At 38.4% G+C, this 12,186-nt stretch overlaps 1 protein-coding gene across 2 annotated transcripts in view; it reads right to left on the bottom strand.

Annotated features, from left to right (window-relative positions):
- Window positions 1-12,186, bottom strand: part of QTRT2 (queuine tRNA-ribosyltransferase accessory subunit 2) — a 31,669-nt gene that overhangs the window by 17,714 nt on the left and 1,769 nt on the right. For both annotated transcript variants that reach the window (XM_004036080.5, XM_063704042.1), the window contains exons 2-4: window positions 5,163-5,383; window positions 4,342-4,397; window positions 2,549-2,625 (exon numbers count right to left, since the gene is read on the bottom strand). In XM_004036080.5, the coding sequence (XP_004036128.1) occupies window positions 2,549-2,625; window positions 4,342-4,397; window positions 5,163-5,383 (354 nt within the window). The remainder of the gene's footprint in view (window positions 1-2,548; window positions 2,626-4,341; window positions 4,398-5,162; window positions 5,384-12,186) is intronic.

Here is a 12,186-nt window from a genome sequence, read left to right as displayed (position 1 = left end):
ATGAGGAATCAGCAAGAGTAAAATGCAAATAAAAATAAAATAATTAAAATGATAAAGCAATAATTCTTCTTTACAACTGCAGAGATGGTGACAATTCAATATCCAGACATGGTGGGTAATAGGATCTTATAGCTTACAGATAATCCTTCAATGGTCATATAAGACAACTTTTGAGCAACCCGCCAAGAATTCTTTGTTATACTTTTCTAACATCTTCTGCTCTCCCCTATCCCACCTGCCCCACCCCTACCTAACCCTTGCTGTTCCTGAATATACCACAGACTTTGATCACACTGTTCCTTTTGACTGACAGTTCCATATTTCTTTTTCTTTTAACTTTTTTTATTGATACATATTTGTATAATGTTATGGGGTACATGTGAGACATCTTACATATAGGGCAAGTGTAATAATCATGTCAGAGTATTTAAGTATCCATCACCTCAAGTATTTATTATTTCTAGGTTTTGGAACTTCTACTTCTTTGCCTGGCAAAATACTATGTGTCCATTGAGACACTGAGTTCACATATTAATCTGATCTCCAAACTTCCTGGACATAATCGATCACTCACTCCTCTATGCTCTTACATCAATTTGTATTTATTTCTTTATAGAAATGATAGCACTTATTACACCATTCTTTATTTGTCTGACTAGAGTATCCCAATTCATGTATGTATCCCAAAAGCACAGTCTAGGGCCCTATACATTTTTAATATCTAGTGTTTACCAGACTGAGTTAGATTTAGAATTAAAGACTTAAATCTCCTGGTTCAAGAGAATATATATTAGTAACATTCTATCTTTGAGCTAAAAGCAAAACTACCATTCAACCCAGCAATCCCGTTACTGGGCATATACCCAGAGCAATATAAATCATTCTGCCATAAGGACACATGCATGCAAATGTACATTGCAGCACTATTCACAATAGCAAAGACATGCAATCAACCTAAATGTCCATCAATGATAGATTGGATAAAGAAAATGTGGTACATATATACCATGGGATATTATGCAGCCATAAAAAAGAATGAGGTCACGTCTTTTGCAGGAACATAGATGGAACTGGAGGCCACTGTCCCTAGCAAACTAACGCAGGAACAGAAAATCAAATACCACATGTTCTCACTTATAAGTGGGGGCTAAATGATGAGAACACATGGATACAAAGAAGGGAACAACAGACACCGGGGTCTACTTGGGGGTGGAGGGTGAAAGGAGGGAGAGAAGGAGAAAAGGTAACTATTGGGTACTAGGCTTAATACCTCGGTGATGAAATAATCTGTACAACAAACCCCCATGACACAAATTTACCTATGTAACAATGTTTACACGTACCCCCGAAACAAAAATAAAAGTTAAAAAAAAGGAAAAAAAATTCTATCTTTGGTTACCCTACAGATCCCTCTTCTCAGATCAACAAGGACATAGATGGCAGGCCAACATATAGTCGTTTTATTTTATACTAAGGCATCAGAATTACTGGTTAAATGATTCCTCTCTCCCTTACAATTTGGGTAGACAATGGAAGTCAAAGTATTTTTTTTTTTTTTTTGAGACAGAGTCTCGCTCTGTCACCCAGGCTAGAATGCAATGCACTGGTGCGACTTTGGCTCACTGCCACCTCTGCCTCCCAGGTTCAAGTGATTCTCTTGCCTCCACCTCTCAAGTAGCTGGGATTACAGGCATGTGCCACCACACCTGGCTAATTTTTGTATTTGTAGTAGAGATGGGGTTTTGCCATGTTGGACAGGCTGATCTCGAACTCCTGAGGCTCAAGCCATCTACCCACCTTGGCCTACCAAAGTGCTGGGATTACATGCATGAGCCACCATACCCAGCCAACGTATTTTCTCTAGAATTCAAACTACAAAATAAATAGAAGCTTAAAACAGGAGAATGAGTAAAAACAGTGTTCTGAGGGGCACAATTAATAAATATTGCTGACATTAATAAAGTGAGTGCAGGAAAAGTATTTGCATTTGTAAAGTAGCAGTACACACTGAAGCTTTGCCAGAATGCTGTCCTCAGGGATAATGCCAATGGGGCCACCTCTCAGCTGAACACTTTTAATGAGGTGCTTTTGATACTGTTCTTCACTAGACAAAATCTCTGGCTGTAGACCCAGCAGACAGTATTATATTGAGGTTCTACTATATATAGTTATACATGTGATAATACTCATCAGCAACTTTCCCCACTCTTCCTGAAGTTGTTAAAAATCCAACAAAGCATGGCGCCGAAAGACTATTGTTTACCCCATCACAGCAATTTCTTTTTTTGGCATGTATTTGACCCTCCTCTACCCTCAAATTTTTTTGCAACAATGAAAATGCTGAGGATACAGTGTTCTTCATCTTAACCTCATCTTAGGCAGCCCTACTCTAAGTCTTATAAACCATCCCATCCCACTATAATTATCGAAATAAGGAAAAGGTATAAGGGATCATCCCAGACAGTGGGATCTGAGCATCTGAGGGATACACCATAGGCTGACTTCCTGGGACAAAGCTGCAGCCTTGGAGACCCTTCTGAAAACACACCTTGTTTGTTACATAACCAGCCGGGCAGGGGCTGACTGGATCGTGCAGGGAGCAGTACAAGAGTGATTCTGGCATGCCTGTATAAACACAAAAAAGAACCCTTGAAAGTGCTTACATCAACAATGACACTGTATTATAGCAGGGAACAGCTTCGCAATGTGTACTGCTGAATAAAGCAACTCTAAACACTGTCAATAGGTTGTATCTGAACTTGGAATTAGAGAAGGCCTATCAATATGTATAAAAAGATTACTAATCTAAAGAAAGAAATATAAAGGTTCACGTCTAATAAATAGGTACTGAGCTGCTACAAAGGAAAGATGTATCTTAAAGCACAATATACAATGAAAGTATTTAGTGACATGTTGATCTCATTTGACTTTACTTAAAGAATTTACTATCAAATATGCTTATTCCAGGTACCATCCAAGGGGAACTAGCTACCGGAAAGATAAAATGATATGGCCACAAAGTGATCTCACTAATAATAAATCTCAATAATATCATGGGTCCCTAGGGGCAGAATTTTAGAGAAGCTATAGGATGCTGCAAATGGATCCCATTCTTAGTAAGTTTCATTGATTCACGATGACAGTTTCTTAAGTTCTTCAGTCAAAAAGACAATCATTTTTTTAAAAATGCAAAAAAAGTTTAGTAAACCATGTGCTTAAATATCATATGCTAGCCCACATTTTCGTTAAGGAAAATAAAACAGGATTCCAGTGAAAAAAGACAAAAACAAATAAAGCAAGTTTAAAACCTCTGCAGTTTTTTCACTTTATTTTCCATAATTTCAATTATTATAATTATCTCTAGAAAGCCTACATTAGCTATTTTCATTTAATTACATGCTTGTATACTTTAAAGCTGGTTATTAAAATTGGGCTCAGGTCAAGGAGAATGATATTCCATAAATTCCTCTACTAAAATACAGGGCTTTGTGATAACCAACAGGACATCATGCAGCTGCTCTCAGAAGCAGAAGACTGAATAACTAATGGAAACAGGATTTTCATTCAAGTGAGTCCTAGATACCAGAAAAAGCGTTAGGAGAAAGCGGTGTATAGTAGAACTGATGTTCTAGCTGTCACTGCTAAGCTTTTCCTATAAATAAATAGATGCATACATCTGCATATAAAATCCTATTTCTGGAATAAAGGATAATATTAACATATCAGAATACAGCCATATACAAACGCTTCATCTTCCCCTGCATGTTTGAGGTTCAAGCATGATGAGACTACTTTGGAGCTCACAAATGCCCCATGCAAGTTCTCACCGCTGAGTCAGATACTCAGTGCCTGCAGCATCTGCCCCACACCTGTCTGGGCTCCCACTCCTAACCTGGGTAACTTTTACTCTTCCTTGACCCAGCTAAAATGCCCCTCAACTTCTCTCTCAAGAATCCTTTCTCTGGGTTTTTACGGAGGCGTAAACAAAAAAAAAATCCGTTTTTTATTCTGACCACCTTGCACATATACCCTAGAGCAGGTTATATGCGCCGCCCTCTGGCCTGTCATGATATCCATACATATCCCTAATCCTGTAAAGCAGTAACCACAATTTTTACTAGAATTCTCTATCTTTATCCCAGCTAGGCTCCAAATTCCATGAGAGCAGCAACTGTTTCCTATTCAATCTTGACTTGCCAATGCCTGGCTCTTAGATGTTCAAATAATACTTATTAAATTTATGAATAAATAAACATATGAATGAAAGATCAAAGAGGTAACAGCACCTCCAAACTCCAAATTAACACATCACAAGGCACATATAAGTAACTTAATTTTTACCTATAAACTTTCCAACTCCTTCTTTATATTCTGTCAAGACTTCATGATGTTCTGCTCTGTAAGCAAAACAGAAAAATACATAACATAATAATGTGCCATTCTGTAAATACTCTGTACAACTGGAGCCCTCTTCTCCTCACCCGAATAGGTTACATCATGGTAAATGCTGTCTTGAATTACACCATTATTCAAGAGTTCTAACTAATTAGGCTAGGTTCATTAGCCAGAACGAAGGCCTTCAACTTGCTAGTGGTTCTGTGAGACGTGAAACTGGCAAAGATCAACTCCTTCAGAATACTTGAATTTTCTTCCTTCTCTTGCCCCTTTAAAATCTCTGTTGTTAACACAATACTGCAGACTATTATGTTAATTGGTCATATAGTAGACTTTTCAATTAAGTATAAAGTCAGTATATACATTACACAAAATGATCTAACTTTAGTTCTGTTTCCATAAAGTAGTATTAGCAAGTATATGTGCAAAGGCAGAAAAACTTTGAGGCTGGTGCATGATAACAGCTCCTGAACTCCAAATGCAGCTCTCACAGAGCATTCCCCACCCTGCCACCCCTGGGAGCAGTGGCGATATGGCAGTATGGGACTGTAGGTTTGGAGGAAAAGTGAAGCAGATCTAACATATAGGTCTGGCCTGTGGCTTCCAGATTAGGGCCAGAAGATGTATAATATTTGAAACCTCTCTTCTGATTTCATTATGAAAATCGACAATATATATGAACAAAAAAAAAAATTTCTCTTTTTTGCACCTAAGGTAACTAAGCTGCTGCCACAGTTGATACTTGAATCATTGGTTCTAACACTTACAGGGATGACAGCGTAAGCTGAGCCATGGCAGGAACCCCGTGGATATTATGCAGCGTGTGATGGGTGAGGTGTGGGGCGGAGCCAGTCTTGGTATACAGAAGGCAGCCTGGAATATCCATGGTGTGGTCCCCTGTTTTGCCCAGGTTTTTTATTTTTCCTAGGCGACAGCCATTAACTACATTGGTAAGACTCAGCTTCATCCTAAGGGATTCTTCTAGGTCCTGTCAAGAAAAGAGCATTAAGTATAGAAGGAGCTTCACAACATCTAAAGTCCAAGCATTTTGCAAAAAACAAAAATCTTCAGGAAAATGAATGATAGCATGCTTATTACTGCTTCCAGTCTAAACATTTTCATAGATATCAGGAACGGGGGAATGGGAAAAGACATAAAGAGAATAAGACATCTTCCCTAAGGTCCCAGAACCACATATTGGCATCAACTAATTTTAAATTTAGTCATGGAATTTTTGTCTGAGCTGATGAAAACCAAACAAATGAAACAACAGAATTAGAAAGACTAATCATGGAAAGAATGCCATGAAGCCAAGGCTCTCTCAGCCTTGAAAATGTATACGGAGAACAGTAACACTGCTTAGGCCATACTGATTATTGATATAATCCATTTTTTTCTTTCTCCAATTTGAGGGAATGCTAAGCAATATAGCAATTTTTTCCTAATAATGCTGTTAAGTGAAGAAAACAGCATCCTGGTGTTTATGAAAATATATGGAAAAATAAATGTCAAAACATAAACAGATCTCTGAGGTGGGATTATTTCCCAATTCGTTCTTACATGGTATCCAAACAGAAGTGAGAAACTGTGTGGAGCATACACGCAATCCATAAGCAATGTGTCATTACTTTTATAACTGGGAAAGACTAATATGTGTTTAAAGAAAAAAATAAAGATACACTTTCTAACTTCTATAGATATACAGGGAAAAAAAATCAGAAAACATTATCAATTATTTGTTGGGTGCTCCTAAATGATTTAGTATTCAGTGAAGCAAAATACTGGGTTCCACTTTTAAAATGCACTACAGAACTTGATAAGCACACACATCATCTGCTAAATGTCACCAGACATACCAACATTTTACAAATACTTCATTATATCTCTACAGCAAGTACCATATCTTCTGGAATTCTTAAAAACTGGGCCAGGCCCAGTTTTATTAGTTGACAAATGAGCTATCAGAGAGGATCCAATTTTCTTTTCTTTTCTCTCTTTCATTTTTTTTTGGACACAGAATCTCGCTCTGTCACCCAGGCTGGAGTGCAGTGGCGCGATCTCAGCTCACTGTAACCTCTGCTTCTCGGGTTCAAGAGATTCTCCTGCCTCAGCCTCCCAAGTAGTTGAGATTACAGGTGTGTGCCGCCATGCCCAGCTGATTTTTGTATTTGTAGTAGAAATGGGGTTTCACCATGTTGGCCAGGCTGGTCTCGAACTCCTGACCTCAGGTGATCCGCCCACCTCAGCCTCCCAAAGTGCTGGGGTAACAAGCATGAGCCACTGTGCCCGGCCAGATCCCATTTTCTTAAGCATTATAACATACCATACTCTGAAAAGTCAACCATTGTTAAAATGTCACCAAATAAATAAGACATATCTATCATTAGTTAAATATATTCAAGAATAAAAACATTACTTTTTTTTAGGAGACATAAATTCTTAAATTTAAATAAAATAGCCATCTTTGTCACTAGAATCTTAGACATAAGAAAAACTACTTTCTTAAAAAAAAAAGAATACTTTCTATATGGTCTAAGAAGAGATTTTATGCTAAACACAAGTTATAAAAACTAATATAAGTGTTTGATGAAAGCCTGGTCAATTTTCTATAACTATAAGATCATTATTTCACGTTATCACAAAGATAGAAACATACAAATAAGTGTCATTAGAACCCACATAAATGTAGACTAGTAAGGAAAAAAAGGTTATATTTTAATAAATAGTATAAAAGCTTTTTTTTACATACCCTATTGTTACACATTAAAACTGCTAAAACAAGAAGGTTCATTTAAAAAAACTGTAAAACTATACTTATAAGCTAATAAAAGCATACTGTAGAAAATATAAAAGAATCGTAATCTTTATTTATCAGATAATACTGATTTCAAGTGATAAAAATGTATTTTATATTTTAAACCAACAGAGTTCTAATGTGAAATTTAAGACAGCATTTTGTAATCTAAGTAGCTCTGGAGAATTGAAGCAGGGGGAAGCACAAAGATGAGAAATGTACTTCAAAGCTTCATGAATCAACACCTGTTGTTCTGACTGAATATTGAAATCAACCAATATGGAACACTAGATTTCTTGAAACATAAATAAGAACTAATGAAAATTTAACGGACCAGAATTTTTAAATGCTGCAGTAACTTACGCATTTCCTACTATCACATACGTCTGAGAACGGAAGAAACTGTGTTGCCTGAAGCTATTTCAGAAAGGGCTAGAGACAAGAACTTGCTGGCTCCTCCAAAAATTCTATCTTACTCCAAAAATACTCTCTCATCTGAGCTGTGTAAAGTATGTAAAGAGTTTAAATGTACACACAAGAACAGTGTTTTTTAAATTAAATTCATATAAAGGCACGAAGAACCTTCATTGGGTAAAACTAATACGTTTGAAAAATGAAGTATAGGATTCTAGAATGTTACTTTTATTATCTCTCCTCATCAAATTTATGCTCTCGTTTCTCCAGTTTATTAATAAATGACACAAATGACTGACAACCAAAGCTTCTGACAAGCATGAGATAATCTGCTTTTCCATGCTGTGTTAACTCAATTCCAGGTAAAAACAACAAACCCCATTGCTTTAGTAAAACTGTGCTTAATATCCCAGTATTGTATAATTACCATTAGACTTTAGAAATACTGAAAACAGTTTATAGAGTTCCATTACTACCAGAGACCCCTGCCTGGGAATTCCTCATCACCACATCACCCCTTCTGCCATTTTATTGTAATGAGTCTGAGACTAGGCCTGCTTAGTCATAGGCTTGTCTAGAACCTGGGCCTCCTGCAAATGGCCTGTACTCTTTTTATTCTTTTTTTTTTTTGAGACAAAGTCTCACTCTATTGCCCAGGCTGGAGTGCAGTGGTGTAATCACGGCTTACTGTAGCCTTGACATCCCAGGCTCAAGTAACCTTCCCACCTCAGCCTCCTAAGTAGCTGAGACCACAGGTGCCCAACCACTGCACCTAACTAATTAAAAAACTTTTTTTGGAGAGATAGAGTCTCACTACATTGCCCAGGCTGGTCTCAAACTCCTGGGCTCAAGTGATCCTCCTGCCTTGACCTCCCAAAGTGTTGGGATTACAGGTGTGAGCCACTGCACCCATCCAATTATGGCTTTTATGTGAGAGTAAATTTAACATGCTAGGAGATGCATTCAGATTTTTTTTTTTTTTAAGAATATCCTGCAGCATACCATGGCCACTTAAAATAACAAGATTTTTCAAAAGTATATGTGAAATCTATGAAACATCTTTTTGTTTTTTTCCCCTAGAACACACTGTGGAAAGTCATAAAAAGAAAGTGGCTTTTGGTTGGGCACATTGGCTCACGCCTGTAATTCCAGCAGCTTGGGAGGCCGAGGTGGGCAGATCGCTGGAGCCCAGGAGTTCAAGAGCAGCCTGGGCAACACAATGAAACCCTGTCTCTACAAAAAATACAAAAACTAGCCAGGAATGGTGGCATGCACCTGTAGTCCTAGCTACTTGGGAATCTGAGGTAGGAGGCTCCCTTAAGCCAGGGAGGCAGAGACTGCAGTGAGCCATGATCACGCCATTGGCACTCCAGCCTGGGCAACAGAGGGAGATCCTGTCTTAAAAACAAAGAAGAAGAAAAGAAAGAGAAAGAGAAAGAAAAGAGATAAAAGAAAGCAGCTGTCAAGTTCTTTAACCTGTGCCAACAGAATTACACAGGGGCTCAAAGATTAGCCACCTGCTGCTGCTCCCTCCAGTGCCTTACAGTCTTGTACTACTTGGAGGGCTGGCTGGCCACTGGTAAGGGATTTATGCTTCTGCCTGGTAAGCTGAGCCTGATCTTTTCTATATACCCAGCACAGAGCCATCACTCAGAGTCAGGCTCAAACCTATCAACCTCAGAGACTAAACAATAAAATCAGTATGCACAATTATTTACTCTAAGAATCGAAAAAAGCAAAGTGGATCAGTCAGTGGCATGTTTGCCCTATAGAATGCAATACATGAAGCCAAATATGCCATGCAAGCATAGAATCAGAATGGGAAGAAGAAGGTACATAAAGGCAACTAAAAGGAAACCCATTGGTTCTCTTAATACAGTACCCCCATTCACAGTTCTGCTTTCCAGTTTCAGTTACCCATGGACATCCGAGGTCCAAACATATTAAACGGAAAATTCCTGAAATAAACATAAGTTTGAAATTGCATGCCATTCTGAGTAGCATAATGAAATCTCTCGCCATTTTGCTCTGTTCCACCCAGGACGTGAATCATCCCTTTGCCCAGCATCTTCATACTGTAGACGCCACTCGCCCCTTAGTTACTTAGGAGCTGTCTCATTGATCAGATCAACTGTCACTGTATTGCAGTGCTTATGTTCAAGTTACCCTTATTTTACTTACGACTGGCCCCACAGCACAAGAGTTGTGATGCTGGCAATACGGATATGCCAAAGGGAAGCCATAAAGTGACCCCTTATGAGAAAAGGTTGAAGTTCTCCAACTAGGAAAAGAAAAAAGACTGCTGAGGTGACTAACATCTACTACTGTGCCTAATTAATAAATTAAACTTTATTATAGGTATGTATAGATAGGAAACATCATACTGTCTGTCTATTGTCTGTCTATCTATCTAGGGTTTGGATCTATCTAATCTATCTATCTAATCTATCCATCTATCTATCTATCTATCTATCTATCTATCTATCTATCTATCTATCTATCTATCTATCTATCTATCTGGGGTTTGGAACCATTTGCAGTTTCCAGCATCCACAAGGGGTCTTGGAACATATTCCCCACAGAAAAGCGAAGATGACCAACCAACCAATCTCAGATTCTCCAAGGTTGGACACAAGGATTCTCTAAGAGTATAAAGGCAGCCAGACCTGGAAGCCCAGACCATTGGCTTCCAAGACTTACCTTTCTCTCAAAGACTTCTTAGTTTCATCCTTGTGTAAGGAAAGAATGAACATATTCTAGAAGTTCCCATCTTTTAACAAACGAGTCTCAAGTGTGATTAATCATCCACTCAGTCCTGAAGGCATCTTCTCTCTTCTTTCTCATCTCCCCTTCTCTCTCATCTCCCCTTCCCTCTCATCTCCCCTTCCCACTCTTTCCTCAACTGAAGAAACAACTTTCTTGATTCTTAACTGAAAGTCTGTAATTAGAGGTCCTTTGTAACTCTAAAGGACATTGGCCACCATGTTCTTAGAGGCAGAGATGGGCTCTCCTGTGATATAATGCTTTAATCCCAAATAACTTTAAAGATGAAATTCAAAATCCTCAGCTTAGAATACTGAACCCACTCAGCCAGCTAGAGAGAAATACCTACTTGGCTTTCTCTACAGTGAACGATTTTGGTGCTACATACTCACTTCTGTTGTTTGGGGCTTCATAAAAGTTCCACCCTAATCACAGTAACTCAACATGTTACCGAAGAGAAAAATAAGGAAGCAAAAGCAGATGACTGGGTTTAAGAAAAAGTATTAAAATAAACTGCCATTGTCAGTGATTCTGTTTTGTGGGGATGAATGCAAATATTTTAAAATCTGAGGAAAACATCAGAGATGTACTATACTTCAGCTGGAAATCAGTATTTTTTTTTTTTTTAAAATGGAATTTTGTCCAGAGCTAGAAGAACCAAGTCTTCCTTTCTTCATTCATTGTTTAGGTTATGGTAAATGTTTTTTACAATTACACTTCTTTTCTAGAGGCTCAAATACAATAAATTGTTACTATGAAGTAATAAAATAGTACACACACATACACATATTCATGTACATATTTTTAAAAACATGCTTTGACAGTGATCATTTCCTTTTTTCCCAAGGAAAGTTCAAGAAACAGATCAACAGTCTCCAAAATATTAACTAGTTTTTATTTGCCTTTATCATGATGCCTTCCCTTTTCACTTGTTGTGGGTCTGCTCTAATATTTCTGGTGTCACAGATGGCATTCCTGGGAAAGTCTTAAGGAAAAACCCTTAAGAGTGTAAAGACAAATGACAGGCTGTCAGTGGATCTGTACCTTTACAAGGACTAACAAAGATTCCCTGCACTTCTGGCAACACCGTACCTGTCCTAACACTTCCAGTGCGACCCACCACCTCCACTCTTCATTTATCAGGAGAGAAGGGATTTTTAAATGTTTCCTAGCTGGATTCTCTACATACTGCCACGGAAATGTCCAAAATTTCCTAAGGCAAAAGATGGTCATATTTTTTGTGAAAGGAAAGCTGTATATATAAGTACACATCAGCATCTCTTACCCCTCTCTCCCACACATGTACACTTTCTATAATGATAGTATATGCATAGAAAAATGACTGAAGGACTTTTAAACAATGTGGTACATTGAGCTGACTCAGAAATGACACACAGAAATGAAGAACGCTGGCCGGGCACGGTGGCTCACGCCTGTAATCCCAGCACTCTGGGAGTCCGAAGTGGGAGGATCACCTAAGGTCAGGAGTTCGAGACCAGCCTGGCCAACATGGTGAAACCGTCTCTACTAAAAACACAAAAATCAGCCAGGTGTGGCAGCACATGCCTGTAATCCCAGCTACTCCAGAGGCTGAGACAGGAGAATCACTTGAACCCAGGAGGCAGAGGTTGCAGTGAGCCAAAATCATGCCACTGCAGTCCAGCCTGGGTAACAAAGCAAGACTCCGTCTCAAAAAAAAGAAATGAAGAACGCTACAATTCTAGAAAACAGTAACTGAAGATTTTTCCAAGGCATTCGGAAATCGTTACACCATTTGGTAGGGGGAAAGAGATAATGAAGACGTTAAACTTTGTTGAGTA

The sequence above is a fragment of the Gorilla gorilla genome, chromosome 2, assembly GCF_029281585.2.
Source record: "Gorilla gorilla gorilla isolate KB3781 chromosome 2, NHGRI_mGorGor1-v2.1_pri, whole genome shotgun sequence".
Taxonomy (NCBI): domain Eukaryota; kingdom Metazoa; phylum Chordata; class Mammalia; order Primates; family Hominidae; genus Gorilla; species Gorilla gorilla.
This window is presented reverse-complemented; position numbering and strand designations above follow the sequence as displayed.